The 23,514-nt window shown below is 47.2% G+C and overlaps 1 protein-coding gene and 1 long non-coding RNA gene across 15 annotated transcripts in view; one reads left to right on the top strand and one right to left on the bottom strand.

Annotated features, from left to right (window-relative positions):
• The window catches only part of LOC116661562, a 173,349-nt gene that overhangs the window by 85,807 nt on the left and 64,028 nt on the right, over positions 1-23,514 (bottom strand). For 7 of the 14 annotated variants that reach the window (XM_032473938.1, XM_032473934.1, XM_032473933.1 and 4 more), the window contains exons 1-4: positions 15,324-15,586; positions 13,228-13,342; positions 7,712-7,957; positions 7,026-7,168 (exon numbers count right to left, since the gene is read on the bottom strand). The exons of the other annotated variants lie outside the window; for them this stretch is intronic. In XM_032473938.1, the coding sequence (XP_032329829.1) occupies positions 7,026-7,168; positions 7,712-7,957; positions 13,228-13,288 (450 nt within the window). In that variant the 5' untranslated portion in view covers positions 13,289-13,342; positions 15,324-15,586. Of the gene's footprint in view, positions 1-7,025; positions 7,169-7,711; positions 7,958-13,227; positions 13,343-15,323; positions 15,587-23,514 lie in introns of those variants that run through there. 14 annotated transcript variants of the gene reach the window in all.
• On the top strand, positions 534-23,472 carry LOC116661563. Its single transcript, XR_004317504.1, has 4 exons — positions 534-708; positions 8,919-8,930; positions 19,255-19,257; positions 23,461-23,472. It is a non-coding gene; the product is annotated as an uncharacterized LOC116661563 (long non-coding RNA).

The raw sequence follows: 23,514 nt of genomic DNA on the forward strand, positions 1-23,514 counted from the left end.
AGTAACAGCCCCAGCACCCACATAGGTGTTTGAAGTCACATTCAATTTCCCCTGTTGCCTCCCCCCAGCCCTGCCCTGGAATCGGTCCTGTCATTTCCGTCGTTAAGCCCATCTCAAGTCTGGTCCTGCAGGGACCACGGCCGAAACTCTGCAAGCTCACAGCATGGTGCAGTGAGTCACAGTCCTCTGAAGGGTGCTCCCTGGAGGGGGAGGCATCTCCTGCCACCGGTCACCTCAGAAAGCACTGGATTCTCACAAAGGAGGCCCAGGAGAAGGGACTCAGTGTTCTCCCGTGGTCTGAACTTCAAAGGGCCCGAGGTCTGGGGGAGCTCCTGGTTAGCAGACACACACGCCAGTGAGCAGGTGAGGATGGAGGAACCCAGGCAAGGCTGTTCTCACTCCGACCTCTGGGCTTTCGGGAGCCAAGGGAAAGGCCTGTGTCCAGGGCACAGCCCAGCCATCACAGATCCCAGCCTGCATTTGCCAACCCGGACAGCCTAGACTCCTTCTATTTGCGACACTTACTTCTGTTCTGTTCCCCCCGAGAATGTGATGGACTCTTTCAGAAAGTCTGGCCTGTCTCAAGCGAGACCAAGTCAGTGAAGGATGAAGTGTCCACATTTGGACCAGAGCATGAAAGGAGAAACAAGGTCTCATGGCCAGCATGACGGTGGTGGCCAAACCCTTACCCCGGGTGAGATGAACAGGGTGGGGGTGATAATGCAAGGTCCTCGGTCGGCCAAAATATCTCCCTTCACGGCTGACTGGGGTGTTGGAGTCTCACTACCGCAAACTAACGACACGGCCGTCAGTGGTGGACGTCAGCTGCAACAGACACAGAGTCAGCTATTTACTGCCAACATGGGTTAAAAGTAAAGGCTGGTGCAGGGAGGCGTGCACGGCTGCTGAGGCAAACCACAGACCCGGCTCTGAATGCCCACTGGCTGGAGCAGACAGGAAGCTACGGTCCCCTTTAGCGGTCCCTGTGTCCACCAGATCCAAGTGAGCCAGCTACTTAGGAGAAGGCCATGTTGTCCTGATACTCAGAGAAACCAGCCTCGTAAAGGGAGCAAAAGAATGACATGGATTTTAGACCCGCTTCTGCCCCTTTACAAGTACAAAGTAAAGTAAATGGCATGGGGAAGGCAAAAGCAAAGAAAACCCGGTGACTGCTTCCTCCAACAGCGTCCCCTGCAGCTGCTAAACCCCGAGGCGGCCACTTCCTTGCCAGTGACCGCCAGCCTGGAAGCGCCGTCACGCACGTCACACAGCGACAGCCAGGAACCGCGTGCCGAGCACGTTTGTGTAAAAGCCAGAATCAAGCAAGGTGCTGCAGACTTTGACTTTCCAAGTGAAAATACCCATGAAAAAATCCCTCAGAAGCCGCCTAAATCAATTCGCATCTCACCTCCTCAAAACAAACAAAATTAATAAGGGCTCATTTGTCACAAAATGTAAGGAGGACCAAACATGTTTCTCAAAGCAAGGATTCTACCAGGTATCAAACACCAGCAGGTGACATGCTAACAAAGCAAAAATTCCAAAACATTAGAAAATAAAAGCATGACTGAGATAATACATGAATCAAGGCAACCGTTAAGTTTTTGCTTTTTAAAGCGATGGAGGCAGCACGGAGGGCAATCTCGCTATTTCCAACGCAGGGTGTGCACAGCCCACATTTTCAGACCCAACAACACGCTCACAGGGAGCTCCGAGAGAAAACGGAAAAAAGAGGAAAAGGGGAACAGGCAAAACTTAGAAACCCACAGCGCTCCTAGCCTCAGGGTCTGTGGCTACTCTATTGGACAGCAACTCCAGGGGTCCCACCAGGGATCTTGGCTGAAAAGAGAGAGTAAGTGTCCACACTAACCCTAGAAGGATCTCTCTGAAACAAAGGCGTATTCACTTTTAAATGTCTGAAAACTGGCGGGCTGATCCTCCCTCCCCCCTTGGCTACAAGACAGCCCTCCTCCTTGCCAATCCCTTTCTGAATGTAGGGAAGCAACCCAGCACACAGCCATGGTGGCCGGGCCTCCAGGTAGGCTTATCTGCTGTCTGTGTCCAGTCCCACCAAGTCCTCGTTCTCAAACGGGATGCAGGGGAGGGGGATCTTGTCCCTAGAATTGTCGGGGGCCCCGTCCAGGCTCTTGGACACGAGCATGATGAAGAGTGACTCGATGTCCTCCACCCTCTTCTCCACCACCCTGCAGTCCTTGTAGGTTGAAGGTCACATCAGTGGGCGGCTGCTTGACCACCTCCCCATGCAGCCCAAAGGCAAAGAGCTGAGGGTCGTAGAGCGTGGTGCCATACAGCTCCTCTGCACCTGGAGCTTCTTGAATGTCTTATCCAAGAGGCAGTCGGTGATGGTGACAAGGCCCATGACCTTGCGGTAGGTCTGGAAGTCGCTCCACCCATTCTTGGGCCCGTAGTGGTGCCTGTAGTGGATACAGAGTGCCCACTGGGAGCCGCACGGGCTGATCTGGCTCACCGAGGAGATTCACTTATAGATGCAATAGAAATTCTCCTCTGAGACCATCCCCAACAGGTTGGACCACCACGGGGAGGTTCTGGTTGTCCTCAGCACACTGCACATAGTAGGGATGCTCATGTTGCAGGCCCTGCTGAGAGGGGAGAGGAGACTGAGGTACACACTCTGCTGTGGGCTGCAGGCCCTTCTGGGATGCGGTGACCTGGCGTGTAGCAGCCGTAAGGCAGGCAAGCCCAAGAAAAGCCAGGGGTACAGTTTGTCCTCAGCGTCTGCACATGGCTACCGTAGCTCGGATCACATTACCCAGCTTTTGGTCTAGGTTTCCAGACCCTGCAGGAAAGGGTCATTTCTCGTTTTCCGTTTCCAACATCTTGCCAGGCCCTGATGCAAAGTCAGTGCTCAAAAATGCTGAATAAAAGAATGAACAAAGGAACTGCTTTCCCCACCCCCCTTCAGCAGAATATAAAGAAAAAAACCACAGTGGGATCAAAAGATCTGGATTTCAACTCCAATTTACTTGAACTCCTAAGCTGCAGAATAATGGATAAGAAAACTTGCCTTGGGGAGGAGGGTACATTTCTGTGGCAGAGCCCATGCTTAGCATGTATGAGGTCCTGTGTTCAATCTCCATTACCTCCATTAAAAAAAATGAAACAAATAAATAAACCTAATTGCCCCACATCAAATATTAATTTTTTAATTCAAAATTCAAAAAAAGACCTTGCAATTGACACAACATTGTAAACTTGACTATACTTAAATTAAAAAAAATCCTTGCCTTACAAGGATATATCTGGATTATGGAAGTTTGCAAATGTAAAATGCCTAGGGTACAATCTGCATAAAAAGTGGGGGACTGTACACATTTACTATCCCTCCTTTTTGAGCTATATTTCCTTTGCGGGGGGTTATAACCTCTCAGAGCTAAATTTCTTAGATTAAAAAAAAGAAAACATTACCTGATTCTCAGTACTGCTGAAGAATTAGATAACCCTATGAAAGCATCTGACCCACAGAGGTTACTCAATAAATGTTTGTTGAATGAATGAATAAACATGCAAGTGAATGTGGCCCCTGCCACAGACCATCACAATGGTACTGCCTGGAAATCCTTAGCCCACGTTCCACCTGACTCTACACTAACCATGTGGGTGACCTGGGCAGACCTGTGTGCTTCTCTAAACCCCAGTTTATTCATGAATAGAAATGGGAGTAATAAAACAAACCTCAAAGGGTTAGTGAGCCAATAACAAATTGTACTACAATTTTGCAAGATGGAATCATGAAAGAAAATTGGGCAAAGGGTCCATAGGCTCTCTCCATATTATCTCTTACAACTACATGGACATCTACTTTACATCTCAAAATAAAAAGTCCAATTTTATTAAAGAGGCTATTGAGATTAAATGAGCTCACTGTCTTAAATAAGGAACACACAGTACAAATAGAACAATGCACAGTCCATGAGATACACTCAGTAAACATTCCCACCGAGCCCACTGGTCCCTCCAACTCCAGAGCACAAGGATGGCTCCTCATGGCCAGAGGCCACTGCACCTGAAGCTAACAAAACTAATGGTCCCCACTTCCAAGAGCCCCTGCCTCCACCCTAGGTCTAATTTTGTATTTGTAACTTTCTTTTCTTATACTTAAATAGGAATACCCAATTGCATAGCCTTCAGGTCACCAAAACCTGACCACGGAAAATACGACAGCAGCCCTCCCCAGTGAAACAATAAAATTAAAAGCCATATCCACAAGAAGTCTGTGTAATTCTAATGGCAAGAACTTCATCCTGGACTGAGAGGAAGAGAACTGGGGAGGAGGAGGAAACTGGGGCCCCCAGACCCAGGGGCTACCTGTCCCATGATGGAACTTAGTCTCAACCCACACACTCCAGGAAATTCAAATTACACATAGAGTGCTATGGACAAGATTTTTTTTTAGAAGAAACCCCTGATTCTCTAACAGGTCAGGTTTCTACTGAGACACAATTGGCTTATGTGTATATTGTTTCACGAAAACCTAAAATAATATCACTCCAACTTGACACATGAAGAAACGGAGGAAAAGAGAGGTTTATCACATTGTGCAAGATTATAGAGAGGCCACGTCACAGGCTGTATTTAAATCCAAGCCCTTGCTCCAGTTCTCACACTAGAAAGTGTGACATACTGCCCCCCTCCTGCCCCCTCCCTGCAATAAATCCCTTAAGTCTTTTCTGTGCTACCTGGAAAGAACCAAAGTCACATTAACTTTCCACAAAGAGCTGTGTCACCCCTTGGAGGACGTATCAAAATCTGAAGAATTAGGGTTGGAGCAGAGATTTGAGTTCTCTGTTTCTCAAAAGGAGACAAGGGTTTAAAAGAAACCAAAAAGCACTTATCTAGTCTAAGCCCTCATTGTGCAGAGAAGGAAACGGAGGCTCAGAAGAGATGAGGAAAAGGCTTTATTTACAAATCTTGCCTCAGCACAGCACCAAGCCAGCCCTGGGCACTGCTGGGGAAGGATGTGGGAGGCCCAGGAGAATGAGGAAAAGGAAAGAGAAGAAGCATACAAGCCCTCTTTCTACAGCGTCGTACCATGAAGTTCCACCAAATTACCCAGTATGGGAGCCGCCAACATTAAGGTGGGCTAAACAGGTTATAGAAACCTGGAAGTCTCAACCACAGTGGAAATTCCAACTTTTATATGGTTTTTCCCAGTTCAAGCATGAGCTCAGCGGGAGCTCCGTGCCAGGCACTACACGAAACCTGGAGTTCTCCCAAATACAGATCTCTATGCACAAGTGTGCAAACCACATGCAGGCCCACAAGAAGAAAAACGCCCACAGATAAGATGGAATTACTGAAAATGAAGGCAGCTAACCAGCATATATTACTAGCAAAAAGGATGTTGCTAGCAATACTCATGGACATAGCAAACTGTGGTTAGCAAGTGGGAAAGGGGGAGGGACAGTTTAGGAGTTTAGTGTGATCAGATACACATTACTATATATAAAATAAATAAATGACAAAGACCTACTATATAGCACAGGGAACTGTATTCAATTTCTTGTAATGAGTTGTACTGAAAACAATCTGAAAAATATACATGTACATATGCATATATATAACTGAATCACTGCTGTACTCCTGAAACTAACATTTTAAATTGATTACACTTCAATAAAAAAATAAGAATTTAAGAAATAAATAAAGAAATAAAAGAACATTGTAATCCCTTTAGCTGTAGGTGGTGAAGAACACTGGTTGCAAGCACCAAGTCCACTCGATCTCTCCAGCAATGGCTGTCACTCTTTCTGACCATCAGGGAGTAAATTGGCTTCACTGAGGTTACTTTTCTCTTTCGTGAAAAGCTACAGTTGCCACCAACGATATATATAATCTCATTATTCACAGACCCAACAAATTAGTGAAGACTTTCCATAGGGCAGGCTCTGGACAGATGAAAAGATAGGGTCCCAGATACATTTATGGGTAGAAAAAGTTTATGCCATAAAGACATTAATTCTTCCTGTTCTGATATATAGATTCAATGCAATTCTTATTAAGTTCCTACCAGATTTTTTATGGAATGTAACAAGTTAATTTAGGGTCAGGAACAGCCAGGAAACTTCTTTAGAACCACCACTGGGGAGGGGTAGATAGATCATTCATTTCCACTGTTCTTTCTGAAGTGATGAAAACGTTCTGGAATAATAATTGTTGCACCATTGTGAATATACTAAAAGCCGCTGAATTGTACCATTTAAATGGGTGGACTTCACAGTGTGTGAACAATATCGCAATAAAGCTGTTCTACGAAAAAATATTTCTGGACCACTATTTTTCCCTCTATATTACTAGTCTGCCCCACAATTTAAGAAAAACAAAACAAAACAAAACAAAAATTTGCCAGGAGACCTTTAGGACTGCAATGTTCCTGGGTCTCCAAAATGCCTCTGATGTTCTGCTCCTGTTAACACACACTAGTTGGGCTGGACTAGTTAAGGACTATATCTTTTTAAAATCGACGGTCACATGTTTCACCCTGGGAGAGGGGAGGATGGAGAATGTCACAGCCTCATGCCCTCATCTCTTTTTTTTTGTTTTTGTTTTTGGAGTAGAGAAAGTTTTTACTGCAGGGCCAGACAAGGAGAACAGCGGCTCGTGCCCCAAAACCCTGAACCCTCTGATGGTTTTCGAGGTGAATTTTTTTCTTTTCTTTTAAATTAGGGTAAAGTTTTTAATAGGCAAAATGAGGCTTGAGGGCTTCCAGGTGTGTGACTTTCTTATGACTAGTTGGTGGTAGGTAATAGGGCCGTGTTCCAGGAATCTCGTGCTCAGCCTGAAGTTACCATCCTCCACCTGGGTGGGGGCCTTAGCTCCTGCAGAACAACTCAAACATATTAAGTATAGCCCTGCCCCTACTCCTCAGCTCATTTTTATGTGAACCAAGCCCCGCTTTCAACACTGTGATCACGCTCACTATAAAAACACGTGACATCAACAAGCACTACCATCCTAACACCAGAAAAAGTATTAAGGCTATTTACCTGGGGCAGAAACACTGAGAGGGGAGAAAGAAGCATGCTCAGCGTTGGCGCTCTCTTTTCCCGAGTCTCTGCCAGGAGAAGCTGGGCTTTGCAGCCAGAGAATCTCAGCCCCAGGGAACAGCGTCCACGCCACTGAGCTGGACCTCGGGGACAGGGAAAGGGAGAGTTCAGTCTTGGGGTGGCGGGGCAGGGAAAGCGGCAGGGGGCGTGGGCTGCAGCCCCGCTCGCTCGGAGGCCAGTCCCAGCCCCCGCCCCTGCCCCCGCCCCTGCCCCCGACTGGCTCCGCAGATCCCGCCGGCCCGGGACACAGCAGGCCCAGGGGCGGGGTGGGGTCTGCGGCCGAGGAAAGGAAGCCTGGGAGGAGGGGACTCGCAGCGGGAGGGCAGGAGGGGGTGCCGGCCGCAGACTGAGGGGAGTCTGGCTGGGGCGAGAGGTGGCAGGTGAGGGCCGCGGTTTGGACAGGGGTGGCCAAGTCCCCGGCAGGTGCGTTACCGGCCCTGGACAGGTGTGGCCTGGGCGCCGGGGCAGGTGGCGCAGGCAGAGGGGGCTGGCGCGAGCTCCTCAGCTGGACACTCGCTGACTCGAGCCTTCGCAGGCTGTGAAACGCGGACCCCCTTCCCCGGAGCCCCCAACCTTCCACTTACACAGCCGGAGGCCCTGACCAGGGGCAGGAGCCAAAGGCCTACCTGGCGACAGAGCCGAGCAGCCACTGGGGCTGATCCCTGGCTCGGAGCTGGATCTTCGGACCCGCGGTCCAGCTGGCATCCAACCGTGGGCATGCGCGGGAGGGCCAGCGATCCGCTCTGGGTTCTGGGAGATACACTGGGGAATCGAGGGAGGGGGAAGATGGGAGGGGGAGAAAATGGGAGGAGTAGGAGAGGAAGGGAAAAGCGGAGGGAGAGAGATGGACGGAGGAGCAAGAAGCGAGAGATCTAGAGGGAGAAAGGGGAGGGGAGTAGCAGAGATGAAGAGAAAAAGCTTTACCTTCAAGGGCACCCCGAAGGAGGCGCCAGTCCCGCCTCCATGCCCTTCTCTAGCCCCTCAAGGCCAGAAGCTCAAATTTCACCTCCCTGGTCAAGCCCTCCAGCCAAGGCCCTGCAGAACCCCTACGGGGATCACATCTGTTCCCCCAAGAGGAGCTGGGCTTCCTGTTGCTCCCGGAACCAAACACCCATAGGCGTTGTCACTTAGAAATACCTTGGGAAGAGTATAAATTCCCCTTTTACAGGCTGGGAAACTGAGGCAGGCATGATCTTTGCCTTAGCTGCACTGTCCCAGGTATTGGGCTGGCAGGGAGCGGGAGGTACAAGTTCAGAGACCCAGACAGAGCAGACTGCCCAAGTGTCGGTGCATAGTCCCCATCTCTCCTAGGTAAGCCACTTTCCACCCTAGTGGAACAATGAAGGGCTCACAGTAGGTCCCTGGGTGTGGGAGAGCTGTCCTCAGTTCCAGTGCCCAGCTTGCTATGTAGATAGGAGTGTTCTCGAGTCCAAACCCATTCTCCTCAATGCAGGACAGGCCAATAAATCAGGAGACCAGGTATTGGGGCATGGAATAGCAAGTTTCTGTAGACCTAGATGGCAAACTAATGTCCTGGAAAACCATCTCCCCAAGTCAGAATTCAGGCTCCTTTCCTTCTTGCTTGGTTGTTGCAAACTTCTTGATGTAGGAATTTTTTGTTGTTAGAATTCTTTGTTCTTGCAGCTATCCACCTGGGTCAGATCCCTGTAAACCTCCAACAAAACAAATGTTATTTTCTATTCTGCAAATTGTTATCTTTTTATTAATGGAAAAATGTTAATATCCTTAAAGGTCAGAGCCTTCAGAACAGGCTCTCCTGTCTATTTCAGGCTCTAGGCAACATTGTTTTACAAGAAAGATGAAGCCTAGGAGACAGAGCACAGGGTTAAAGTCAAAGGAACAGATCTAATACAGAGTCTGATTTGTTCTTTGCTATTATCGAGGCAGAAGTCACTTGAGAATTTAAATCCTTTTAGGTTAAAAATAAGTAAAACTTTAAAGGAATTTACATACATAGGTTGAAAGTTGCATAAAATATTTGGAAAACCTCACAAAAGATTGTAAACAGTGGCATCTCCAGGGAGGGCTGAGAGAACAAAGGATGAGGGAAACCTTTCCCTTGTGTATTTTTGTGCTGTTTGAATTTTTTTTTTTTTACCATATGCATGGGTTTCTTTTTCAGTTTAAAAAAAAAAGTGTAATGAGGGAAGGAGTAACTAGCTCAGCAAGTACAGCAGCCATGGAAAGCTGAGCCATCACTTTTGCTTTAAGCCAGGAAGCACTTATTGACTCTCTCCTATGTGCCCAGTGCTGTTTTATGACTTCATTTATTATGTATATTTTTTATAAAATAATAACATGCTATCCCTGACCCCTGCCCAGGGAGGCTGGTGGAAAACCAATTGAGTTTTTATTGAGTTGTTTTCCAAGGAGTATAAATGAGTTATTAACAGAAAACATCTTCAGGGCAAACCAGGTGGAATGGGTTTCCAGCAGGCCAGACAGCTAGGAAGGGTTTTCAACAAAGATGCCCAGAGGCTGAGAGAGAAAGCCTCCAGGGCCCCACAAAAAGCTGCCCAAAGTGGTTTCTCCATGGCACTATTGTAATAGGAAAGAACAAATCTGACTCCATATTACATCTTTTTCTTTGACTTTAACCCTGTGCTCTGTTTCCGAGGCTTAGTCTTGTTGGTTCTGCACTTTTTATAAAACAATGTTGCCTAGAGCCTGAAATACACAGGAGAACCTATTCTCAAGGCTTTGACCTTTAAGGATGTTAACACTTTTCCATTCTTATAAAGATAACATGTTGCAGAACAGAAAATAACATTTGTTTTGTTGGAGGTTTACAGGGATCTGACACAGGTGAACAGCTGCAACAACAAAGGATTCTAACAACAAAGGATTCCTACACCAAGATGTTTCCAACAACCAAGCACACCCCCTTCCCCTTTTTAATATAAAAGGAGCCTGAATTGTGACGGGGAAGATAGTTTTCCAGGACAATTACTCTGCCATCTCCTCAGTAAGCTGGTTTTCCAATTAAAGACCCTATTTCTTGCCACAAAACGTGGTCTTCCAATTTATTGGCCTGTCCTGCAGTGAGCAGAATGAGTTTGCACTCAGTAACACAAACAAACATTGAAAGTATTCATTTGGTATATTAAATGACTTGCTTCTGCTGGTCTTCCTGACTTTTTCTTTTCTTGACCACTCCTGCTATGTTTATGAAAAATCTGTCAGTCTGCTCTTGTGGACACATTTACATCTCTAGCCACTACCATTCCAGATAAGAACTGATGTCACCAAAATTGCTAAGAGATATTACATGGTCAGAAAACACCAGAAGTGTTTACTGGCTGATGTTCAGGAGCAGGCTGGGACACCTGACAAGATGTCATAAGCATGGATAGACAGCTGGGCACCAAAGGAGAAGCTTCTAAGCCTCCATGAAGGACTTGCTGGATAAGAAGGAAAAGTCCCAGATTGTAGATCTGATTCCACCATGAGCTTCCTGGGTGAGGCTCGGCAAGTCATTTAAGTTCTCTAGGCCCGTGCTGTCCAACATGTGAGCCACCAGCCACATGAAGAATTATGAAGTTATTCTGTAGCCAGGCAGAATTATAAATAAATATTTTACAGCAAAGGCTCAGCACGTATGATGTTTAGAAACATTAGTGGTTTTCTTGCCCTAACAGGTTATTTTTGTATGTCTAGCTTTCTGTTGTTTGTAACGCCCGTGACTAATGATTCCCTTATAGTGAGGTATTTTGAAGTTATAAGTTACTGGACACAGTATCGTCATATCATAGTTGAAAAAAAAGATCCACATAAGCCAAGCCATTTGATTTAGTAGTTATGAGCAGGGTCTCCGGGGCCAGCTTGCCTGAGTATAAATTCTCACTCTGCCTCTGGGGGGTTCTGTGCGAATCTTGGAGAAATTTTTATTATTATTGTTGTTGTTGTTGTTATTTTACTTATTTGTGCCTCTTTTTCCTAACCTTCTAATGGTGAGGAATATGTAGACTCTATCTCCTACTGTGCTGGCAGGATTAAGTGACTTAACGTCTGTGCTGCCCACTTCCCTGGGTTTCAGCATTCTCCAGGCAATCAGTTTCAAACCCGGAGGTATTCCCCACTGTCTTAGTCAGTCTGGGATGCTGTAAAAAATTTCCATGGGTCAGGTGGCTTAAACAACCAGCATATTCCTCAAGTTTTGGAGGCTGAGACATTCAAGATCAAGGTATCTGGGAGAGGATTGCCTTCATGGCTTGAAGATGGCTGTCTTCCCACTATCTTCATGGGGTGGACAGCAGAGAGAAGCAAGCACTCTAGGGCCCCTTATAAGTGCCCTAATCCCATTCATGAGGGCTTTACTCTCTTGACCTCATTTTATCCTACTAATCACCTCTCACAGGCCCCGCCTCCCAATACCATCACCCTGGGAGGTGGGGTTTCGACATATGGATTTTGAGGGGATGCAAACATTCAGTCCACAGATCGGCTAACTCTCCCCAATATGCAGTCATCAAACCTGTAGCTAATTTCAAAGTAATGTTTATACCTCTCTGACCATTTCCATTCCTACATCCACTAACACTGAAGCCCTGTTAGAATTTATTCCTTATTTTTCTGGTAGAGATTTAATTGATTCCTTTACTCCAATGCTCTCCTCACTCCAAACAGTCTGCTTAACAGCCCTGCCAGGTAGGTCTTCCTTAAAACACCTTCCCACTTCACCTGGTTGTTTTTTAGGTGTAAATTTCAGAATCCTCTCCACACCCCATCCTAGACCTTTAATCCCTTATACTACCGCTCACTATGTTATTTTTCTATTACCACTGTAACAAATTTCCATAAGCTTAATAGCTTAAACCAGCACAGATTTATCAGCTTATGGCTGTGGAGGTCAGAGATCCAACACAGTTCTCATTGGGCTAAATTCAAGGTACCAGCAGGGTGCCTTCCTTCTAGAGGGTCTGGAAGAAAATGTTTCCTTGTTTGTTTGTTTTTTTTCCAGTTTCCAGCGGTCACCCAACTTCCTTAGCTTGTGCCCCACGACTTCCTTCAACTTCATGGCCAGCAGCCTTTCTGCATATCGCTCCATGCCTGCACATCCCTCTGATCCTAAACTCAGTTAGGAAATACCCTATGCTTGTAAAGACCACTGTGATTACACTGGGCCCACCTGGAAAATCCAGGCTACTTTCCTATCACCTCATCTCAGGATCCCCTTGTCCCACCCCACTCAGGCATTATGTATGTGGCTGTGACACTAACCTTGGGTAATATTTCCTCTCGTGAGCAATTAAAGGTTCATGACTTTTGCCGACGAAATGAATCGCAGAGCTGCTGTGGTGCAAAATGTCTCCCGAGATTCGGGTTTCTTTATTTTTTATACCATCTACACAAAGGAATAACTCTTGCCAAGCACAGAGAGTAAACATTTTTTAGGTTGAAGCATGCGCATTACATCTAAGGCTTCCTTATCTTAATTACACTCAGACTCTCCCGTTCCCAGGCCTGTTCCTTTTGAGGAACTAATAAACATTCTCGTTTGCAAGCAATGTTTCCCCTGGGAACGGGCAGAGTCACTTGGCAGGAATTTCTGTTTGCAGACAAGTCCGGCCACTTCTGTGAAATGTCCCGCTTGCAGGCACATCCACAGCTTCTATGCTAAGTTTCCTTCACATGACACTTGTGAACGGCTTTTTGTTTTTCTTCCTTAGTCTTTCCACATTCAGTACGTCTGGTGAGATTATACAAATCCTGTTTATTTGTAACCCGGCACTAATCTTTAACAACGTATTATGGGTTTAAAAGGCTAATAGCCAACTTAGAAGGAAAATCCTCTAAGATTTTTTAAGATTTTTGTCCTAAAATGCCTGTCACCCCTTTTACTGTCTACAGTAACATGTCACAGGTTGCTTCCCTGTGGGGGTGGGGGACACATTGTTCTGCCACCACAGTCCCTTCATTCACACCAACATGCTGGTCTCCTAACAGAGGATCTATGCTCCCAGGTTTGCTCACTTCCTCCTCCTTTCCATTGACCATCCTGTTCCCACCTCTTCCTTCGTTCACCACATCAGGATTTCATGACCACATTCTTCTCTAAATGGAATGGATATTGTGCATCTAACGTCTAATAATTGTTCTCAGTGTATACGCACACACTCACCTACGTGTCTCCCCATCCATCTCTTTATTTTCCTAGAATCTTCCAGAGGAATCCATTCCATGATGACGATGATGATGATGATACTGACAGTGATGACAGGGGCCTCTCAAGGACTCTGATAAAGAGAGAATCAATGAAGGGAGGGAATCATTGCATAAATGCCCCAGAAACAGGTCAAAGGTAAATAACTGTTATAGAGTTTAATGAAATCGACTAAAATTTACCTATTTTTAAAACTTTATATCACTGTATTTTAAATTTTAAGGGGAATTTTCATTCACCACTAACCAAGATTTGAATTTAGGACCAAAATATAAGAGGACTTCTATCTTCTAACAAATTGTCCACTAGCCTTTTAAACACGTGATTCTTAAAAAAAAAAAAAAAAGTTAGTGCTGGGCTGCAAATAAGTAGGATTCATATAATTTCACCAGACACACTGAATGTGGAAAGACTAAGGAAGAAAAACAAAAAGCCATTCATAATGTCTTCAAACTTAAGTTGCACACAGGATAACATGTTAGCCAAGGTGAGCGTCACATTAACATGACGCCTGAGTGGGACAGGGAAGCTGATCTTCCTCATCAGACATTTATGCTGATTTGTTAGATGCCAACACAGTTTCCTCATTGGATTTGCTTCTAATAATTATGGAACAGATTAAGCTCTACCAAAAGCAGACTAAACATTTTCTCCTGCCACCAAATCTCTGGACTGAATGTCACCACAAGAGGGACATGATTATATTTCACAGGAAACTCTTCCTGAGAAACAACAGGCTTTTTGAGGGCAGAACTACTGGTACCCCAGGGATGGCTGGAGGAGGGATCGAGGGGACACTGGAAATACAGGAGGAGTCAGTTCAGATAGTGCTGCTCACGTAGCCAAAGACATCCTACAAAAAGTTTCGTGAGTGAAGGAGCCTGTGAACACTGAGCAGGTTGCTAAGACACAGCAGTACATAACTAGCATCACAAGTCAATTGTAGCACGTTTTGATATTTGGAAAATAATTAGCCCATTGCTCTTTGAAAAGGCAGCCGTAGCAATAGAAATAATAAACACTGAGCTGTCTTGGAGATAACAAACAATAAACAATTCTAAATCTGCAGGATTCCTTGACAATATGCAAGCGATGAGCTAGATGTGTGCTGCAGATACCTCTTACTGCAGGTCTCACTCCTGCAAAGCACAGAACTAGTTTTCTCAGCAGACAGAGGGAACCAAGCCAAGATTTCTAATCTTGAGAGGTTTACTATATGGCAGGAAAGATCAGACAAATAAATACAGCTAAATATGAATAAATGCAATCAAATATTATGAAGTGTGTATAGAGCACAGAAGAAGAAAAATTCCTTTCACCTGGGGTCTAGAGAAACTTCTTCAGAAAATGTAGCTTTGAAGATGCCAAAGACATGGGTGGCAATTTGGCAGAACAGGACGTAAGGAATTTAAAAACTAATTCTAAAATTCATATAAAAATGCAAAAAATCGCAAATATCCAAAACAACTTTGAACAAGAAAAATTTTGAAGACTTACAATATCTGATTTTCAGACTTTTTAAAATAAAGCTACAGTAATCAGAAAGTATGGTATTGTTGTAAAACAGGAAAATAGAATAATGGAACAGAATAGAATGTTTCGAAATAAACCAACACTTAGATGGACAATTGAATCTCAGTAAGGATGCAGTGGAGAAAGGATCTTTTCAACAAGTCTTGCTGGAACAATTAGATATCCATATGCAAAAAGAGAAAAATGAACTTTGACCCATACCTCACAAAATACAGAAAAATTAATTCAAAATGTATCATAGATCTTAATAGGAAATCCAAAACTATTAAACAGCTAGGAGGAAAAGCATAGGCTTAAGCAATATGACCTTGGGTTTGGCAAATATTTCTTTGCTATGACACCAAAAGTATAATCTATTTTAAAAAGTAACTGATATAGTGAACTTTATCAAAATGAAGACTCTTCAAAGCTCTTCAAAACACTGCTAAGCAAATGAAAAGAGAAACCATAGAGAGAAACTATTTGCTCCAGCTTACCCGCCCCCTGACCGCACAGCGCCCGCCCCCCAGCAGCAAGCTCACCTGGAGACGGGCGTCCGGCTTCCTGGGCAGCAGAAGCCACCCCCAGGCCACGCTGCGGGGTGGAGCGGAGCAAACTGCCGGCTCCCGGGCGGCGGGCCCCCTACCCACGTTGCCCCCGCACCCTAATTGCACTGCCCCGCTCCCCTCCTCAGCAAGCTGAGTGGGACAGGTGTGTCAGGCGACCTGGGGCAGCAGAGGCCCCTCCCAGGCCCGGCCTCTGGGGAGACGGGAGCTAATCCACCAGCTCGCCAGGGGCAGTGCTACTCCCCTCCGCTGCCGCTGCCGCTGCCGCCGCCCCTGACCGAACTGCCCCGCCTCCCAGGAGCAAGCTTACCTGGAGTCCGACTTCCGTGGAATCTCCTGCGGCCAAGGCCACCTCCATGCCAGGCTGCCGGGAAGAGAAGGAATCAACCGGCTTACCTGGGCAGCCCCCTCCCGCCGAAGCCACCCCAAACGCACCACACCCGCCCACAGGAGTCAGGCTGACTGCGAGGATGTGCACCAGCCTTCTGATCCTGGCCACGAGCCTGAGCACCTCCCTGCACCCCTACATCCCTCCAACCCCTGCATCCCCTGCACTGCATGCACTCTTGAACCTCTGCACTCCCTGCACTCCTGCACCCCTGCACTCCCTGCGCCCCTGAGCTGCCTGTACCCTCCACAGCCTGTGCACCCCTGGCACAACTTTCACCTTGCACCACCTACAACCCTGTACCTCTGCATGTCCCACACACCATCTCTTGGGCCTGTGGTAGAGCCTCTGCTGTTGCACCAGCGTGCAGGGGCTCACATCCTTGCCAGTACATGATGCATAAGTGGAACTCTGCGGTTGCCTGCAAGAAAGTATATGTTCCCAGCCACTAGGCTGGGCCACTAGGGTGATCTCTGTGACGTCTCCCAGGACGGGCTCAGAGATGCTGTTCTCTGGGAAGAGAGGAGTTGAAACCACTCTTTAGGGCAGAGCTGTGCTCACCAGGCCGTCCATGCTTCATGTTTTACACAGGGCTTCACGGAAGTGAAATGGACCCGGCCAAGTAAGGCCTGCTGTGTGCCCAACTCAGTCCTGGGCTCTGAGGCAGATCGACTGGATCCCACCCTCAGGGCCCAGTTTGGGCACCTGAATGGTCCCTTGGAGGCAGCCCATCAGTTCTCAGGAAGAAGTCCGGCTGCTTCCACCCCATGGCCCTCCCTCCCACTGTGCTGGCCTCAGGAAGTTTCCTTATTTGGGGAAGAAGGCAGCCCACCCCCTACCCCACCTCTCGCCATGCTCTCACCCAGGCTGATGCTTTTTCTGCCCTTCAGAGTCTGGAAAGCCATCCCTCTTTAGTTATGTCCCTTCTGAGATGGACTCGCTTCCACTAAATTCTAGGCAAGGATGCACCATGGAATGCACTGGGTAAGACAACCAAAATAAATAGTTTCTTCTGTGAGGTTTTCTGTTTATCTACTGGGGCTGGGCTGTGTGTAGTTGGCTACAGCTATTGGTGTGAGAGGCTAAAGCCACCCGTGTGTCCTTGTTTTCATCTCCCCGCTGTCTTTGGGATTTCCCTAGACACTCCTGAGACATTTACTTCTTTTAGTTTTATTCCTGTTATTACACAGGGGCCCTATTGACATGGAGGTAAGGTGTTGGGGCAGCGGGGCAGAGCAGGGCATCTGTAGTCCTGTGATTAGTTCTCATTGAGCCTGTGCCCTGAGCTGTGACCTCCACAAGTGTGTCTCTTTCCCCCCACCCCAATTTGGGTGATGCAGAAGGGATTTCCCTTCCCCCAGGTTGGTTAGGCTCTGGTAAAATAATTTCTCATTAAAAAAACAAACAAACAAAAAACAACTTCCCCCAATGAAACAGAATGTTCTGGGTGTATTTCAATAGAGTTATTTTCTCCTTTCCAGGCAGGAAGCATGAGGGGTTTTTCTCTGACCTTCACTCTGAGAACAGGGTACGGTCCTGGATGTAAAATGCATGAAAAAGAGCAGGGGGCCCCTCTGGCCCCCTGGAGTTGTCACACTCGGACTTCCCCAAGCTGAGCCTCCCACTGGCTTCAGAGACCTGTTAAATCTGCCTGTCCCAGGGGTTCTTACAAAAGCGGGTTCTGCCCTGGGAGCTGTGACTCCCCAAGCCTGCCCAGCTGCCTCTCTGGGTTGGAAGCAGCTTTTCCCCTCAGTTTTCTGGGATCTAAGAAGAGCAGTGGGTTTGCAGCTCCCTCAGCTCTGGTGTTGTTTTCAGGACAGAAGGAGCAATTTCTGAGCTCCACACGAGCTGGACCAGAGCCTGGAAGCCTCCCCTCCTCTGCCTCCATGCAGACAATCAGTGGCTGTGGATCTAGCAGAGTTTCTGAAGATGTGGATTTAAACACACACATCCCAGCCTCCACAGGAGCACACAGTCCCATAAATCCCCCCAGTTTCCACTGGTAACTACGGAGCTGATGGGGACACGGGTTTTGAGATCACAGAGGCCTGAATGCAGGAATTGCTCCATGGCCTATTAACGTGGTTGCTCTGGGCCTTGTCTGAAGTGGCTTCCTTACCGCACCTGGTACGTGGGAAACACAAAATAAGTACTAGAACCTTCACTTTTGCTCCCTCCAGGGCCTTCAAACATAGAAAGTAGTAAGTGAACTCAGATGGCCTAGTCACCACAGTGAGGTCCGTCCAGCCTGGCTCTCCTGAGTGATGGGCACTGACTTGCACCTTAGCTCGGAACAGTAGGAGAACCGCCTTCCTCTAACTGGGCATCTCCCCACACCAGGCACTCCCTCAGCTGTGATGGGGCCAACTCCCCCATTGAGGTGTGTGCTGGTGGCTTCAGTGTGACCTGGCCCTGCCGGGATGTGAACCTACAGTGAGTGAGGTGGAGGGTCGGGTGGAGGGGGGTCCCTTCTGGGGTGGCAGGTGGTCCGGTAGCACCCCGCCTGGCCTGATGCCTGCGGCTCCCTAAAACCTCATACAGCTCCTGGGTTGGCTCCGGTCCTGGCCACTCCACGCACCCTCCCAGTATATTTTCATTAAGTCCCTTTTTTGCTTTTGTCAGCCAAAGGTGGCTTCTGTTGCTTGTTCAGTGAAACAGTGCATCGGGAAACCAGACTATTTCTAAGATCAGTAAAATACCAACCTCGGTCACCTCGCCGGGCAGACCGTGCAGCACAAAGGCCCGCACAGGGCTGTGCAAATGCCTTACATGAAGGGTCATCATCTTTCTTCAGAGATACAGAAGCTGGTGGTTCAGGTAAAACCTCAGGGATGGATTGAGGAATCCAAAGCTGGTTGGTTTCAAAGGCTAACTGGTCAGACCAGACCACTGAGCTGTGGTCAGAAGCCTGGCTCAACATCAGGCAGACTCAGCCCCCTAAGTGGTGGGTGGGGCCGGTGGTGTTCCCTTTGCAGGCTCTCATTGGGGATTCACTGTAGCCCCTTAAATGCAGCAGAGATTCCAGCCCCCATGGCCCCCACCCTGAGTGTTCCATGACACAACTCCCGGGAGTGTTTAATTTTCATCTTTGTTTAGGAGGATGAAGGAGGGGCAAGAGGAGGCATAAATTCATACTGACTGACGCAAGGCCACAGCCAGTACCTCCTCCTTGGAGAGCTATGTGCTCCCACAGTGGTGGCTGGGGGGCTGGGCAGAGACCGGCCACTGGTACCAGAGGGACTCGCTTCTCTGTCCACAACTGATGGGTTGGACAACAGATCCACAGGGAGACAGAGCATCTTTCCTGGGAATTTGGAACTGACACACAGAAATCAAGTTCACTCATCTGGGGATTGGAGAGGGGGAAGGGCGGTGGTTGGAAATCAAATGAAACCAGAGCATGAGAGAAAGTTAGAAGTGAAAGAGAGAGAGAGAGAGAGAGACTGAGCATGTAAGAGCAAATCGTCAGAAAGAAGGAAAACAATTAGGGGACAGCAATTCCAGCTCCTGACTGTCTAGTCTGTCCCAGCCCATCAACGACCCAGCGGGATGGTTAATTTCATTCCAGTTTTGCAGATTAGGAAACAGGCTGAAAGAGGTGGGGGCTGGGTTTGGGTGCACAGTTAATTTAAGTGCCTCTGGACCGCTCATTTCCCATTGCCTGAAGGCACTGTATCCTCACTGGGACCCCTGCAGTCCCCTGACAGCCCAGCACCCTGATCAAAGGGCCCCTGCGGGAGTGGGAACCCCTCTGAGTGTGGAGAGTTCCCTGCACCGAGATGCCATGCATCAGCAGGCTCCCGCTCACCCCAGGTTAACATCTCCCCAGCTGTGCAGTCCCCCAACCCGGTTCCCTCCCTGCCAGGCACCCCCGTCCTTACCACCGAGTGTACTGCAGGAATTCAGGCACAGGGATGCCCAAAGCAACACGAGCCCACCGGCTATACAAACAGCTAACTCCCAGCCCCACCTGGGTTCCAAGGGGACAGTAGGTGTCCTCACCTTTCATGTGTCTAAGACAATCTTCTTCAGCTGGAGGTTATAGAGAAAAATAGAAGGTCCAAAACATAGTTCAGTGAGGAATTCCTCCAAGGACCTGACTCCAGAGACTACAACCAGATGTACCTACCCCCCGGACTTGGGGTGAAGGTGGATTATTGATCAGCACAACCCCCGGTGGCCCAGCTCCTGGGCTTGGCTGCCCAGAGGGGGCTGGGGGAATTGGTAAGGCCAGGGCACTCAGGAAGAGCACAGAGGACCTGACCTCTCCCTTCCACCCATGTAAACCGTTCCCCTAATCTCAAGGCATCGGACAGAGAGCAGCCACCACAATAAGGAGATGCTCCCATCTCTTCACTCACTCCTGTCGGTTCACTTACATGCTGAGCATCCACTGGGTCACAGGACATGACACACAGGATGGCCGATGGGACAGGCTTGGTCCTTCCCCCTGGACCCTGTTCAATCTGATGGAAGAATGATCACTCTTAAAGAGTTTCTCAAAATTATACAGAGACCAAAGACAAGCTGCAGAGTGAACCAAATTTAAAAATATATGTGAAGATCCCCCAGTCTCCCCGCCTAAGGCTAACAGCATAAAGCAAAAAGATCTTGCCTTTGATCACCAAGGAAGTTGTCACCCCCTCTCAGGTGGAAAGGAGTTATTCTTTGAGCAGGACACAGAAGTGCTCCATCGGATTGGAGTAGGGCCTCTTCATTCATTCAGCAAATGTGTATAAGCTCCTACTATGTACTGGAATCTCCTAACTAGACCCGTTCGCAAGGCCCTCGGGCTTTATCAGTCAACAAAATAGACATGACTCTCCATCACTGGGGACTCAGAGTTTTAGCAGAGGAAACAGGCAGCATGTTGGGGGTAGCAAGAGCTTGAAAAAAAAAAAAAAAGAGTGATATGACCAAACTCAGGTGATGGCGGTGGGGTGGGAGGCAGGCAGGAGGGAATAAGGCAATCCTGGCAGATCTCACGGAGTAATGAACTTGAAGCAGAAGGAGGAAGAAAGGAAGAGCCAGAGCCAGAGGCCCCCAGAGTGAGGGGGAGAGTGTGGGCAGAGAGGCAGAGCACGCTGGGTCCTGAGGCCTTTGTGACGACTTTTGCTCGTAATGAAATGGTGACCCGTTTAGTGAGTTTTGATGGGAGGGGTGATGTAGTCCAACTCATGATTTTGTGTTTGTGTTTTTTGGGGGGAGGTTATTTATTTTAGTGAAGGTGCTGGGGATTGTACCCAGGATCTCATGCATGCTAAGCATGCACCCTACCACTGAGCTACACCCACCCCCTCAATATATGCTTTTACAGGCTCCCTCTGACTCTGTGTGGATGAGAGATGTAGGAAAGCAAAGATGGAAACAGGAGGCTATTGGTGTCCAGGAAGGGCTGAAGGTGGCTCTTAGGAGGGCGGGGAGCAGGGAGCAGGTGGTTAATGAAGACAGAGTATCCATAATTTTCTAACAAGCTGGATTTACTCTCTGTGTGTGTAAGAGAAAGAGAGAGAAAGGACATGGTTCCAACATCTGGACCTGGACAATGGGAAGGATGTCCTCTCCATTCACAGGGGATGGGACAAGGTGGGGCTGAGCAGGTGGAAAGGGGCTGGTATCAGCTCAGTTCTTCAATGTCATGGTTAAGGGGTGTATTACATATTGCCACAGAAATGCCTAATAGGTAGAGAAGGCTTTTTTTTTCTTTTTAACATTTAAAAAATATAATTTAAATGTATTAATTGTATTATGTGAATGATTTGGGAAGTTTGTTTCATGCCAAGGTATATGTTATATATAGCCAAATGGAAAATATATCAGAAAAGGGGAGAAATGAGGGCTTTCACATAAACTGACTGTCCATAACGTAGGTAAAATTTCAATAAAACCAGTCTTTAGTGCAAAAACCTCATCTCGGTGTTACATAAAAATAAACGAAAAAGGACTATGTTGATGTATCATTATTTCATGTTACATAATAGCCCCAAACAAACACACTGTTTAACTATGAGGCTTGTAGAAATAGTATTCGCTTTATTCACATAAATACAGAAATGCAGAAAGGTTCTAAGGTAGAATAAGCATCTTAGTGGAAATAATACAGATTTGAGCATTTTACATGATATATATGTACTGATTCAAAATTTAGGAAAGTAATTACATAGTAGAACATATGTATGAATGTGAAAGCAAGATGAATGAAAGAAAAAGAATGTGAGTCTCAGGGATAAAGGTCCAGATGGAAAGGGCAAATCAGGGAGTTTTGGAGAAATCGAGAAATTGATGGCATGCCAATTTCCATGGCTGGTTGCTTCCACCAAATAGCAGAGAGAGAGAGGAGAGGCCCAGGAACCAACCCTGGGGCACACCCACAGTATATGTTTGGATAAAAGAGAAGACATTGGCAAAGGACCAGCCAGTAGACCAAAAGCAGAAAGCAGACAGAGCGATGGGCTGGAGCTTGAGTGAAGCAGGAACATGGGGGAAGAGGGATGGAAGAGCTGGGTCAAATGCTGCCGAGGGGCCACACATTATGAGGACTGAAAATTGACCACTATATTTAGCAACGTGGGGTCACTGATGGCCTTGACAGGGCAGTTTCCATAGAGCGAGGGATCAGGGAAAAGCCAAAGAGGGTGTAAAAGTGGATGGCTCAAGAGAAGATGCAGACAGTGAGTTTAAACAACTCCTTAAAGATTTGCTGCAAAGACACAGGGTGGCAACTGGTGGGGGTGAATTAGGGTCAAGGAGTGCTGTTTGTTTCTTTCAAGAGAATGGACGTTTATATACTGATAGGAGCTAGCTAGCAGGAGAACAAAAGAGATGAGGTAGTGAAAAAGAGGATGGTTTTGGGAGTGACAACCCAGAGAAGATGGGAGGGGTGGGGCCTCGGGGACTTTTGGAGGATCTGGCTTTCGATATCATTTGTAATAAGAGGCGGGGCACCGAGAGTGAGGTCACAGACATCAGAAGGCGAGTGGATGTGCTGGGAGTTGCTTGTGAGATTTCTCTTTTGTTGGCTTGTTTGCTTGTTCAAAGTAGAAAAGTAACCTTACCAGCTGAGGGACGAGGAGGAAGAAAGAGTTGCTGGAGTCATGAGCAGAAGATGAGAAAGTGCCTTCCAGGGAGAATGGGACAGAGAAAAGAGCAGGGGGAGACGGGGGAGTGCGCTCCCAGAAAGTTACATTTTCTCTTTGACTTCCCCAAATGTGTGATGTGTAATGTGTGATGTGTGATTGCCCTTCCTGCTGTCTGCGAAATAAAAATTAACTATGGTTCAGAGGAAATGCTATTTCATTCTAAGAGGTTGCCTGTTTCTCAGGAATGGTCATCTTAAACTGCAAACATTACAAAAAAGGTTGAAAAATGAACCTATGTACCTAAAATCCCCTGTTTTCTATTAATCTGGTTACTATTTAGTTCTCCTATCAATAACACATAACCAATACTGCCATGATGGAGGTACATCGATGCTTAAAAGGAAATGAGATCTGTATCCTTTTCCTAAATTCCATGCTTCCTTAATATGCAGTTCCCCTTGGAATTTAGGAATGTCTGGTTTAAGAAGTGAGAAACAGTTTGAGATAAACCCGGCTCAGAAATACACAGCACAACCGCATCTCAGAAGTATATACAGCCGTATAAAATTTTAGAAGCAAAACTCCGTAACTACTCTTAAAGACTTTTGCAAACCTAGGACTGCCCAGATGTTTACAAAATGGAAAGGAACTCCAATCACTTGCCTGGTATCAGGACCAGAGGCTGGACATCCTTTTCTGT

This window comes from Camelus ferus, chromosome 35 (genome assembly GCF_009834535.1).
Source record: "Camelus ferus isolate YT-003-E chromosome 35, BCGSAC_Cfer_1.0, whole genome shotgun sequence".
NCBI lineage: Eukaryota > Metazoa > Chordata > Mammalia > Artiodactyla > Camelidae > Camelus > Camelus ferus.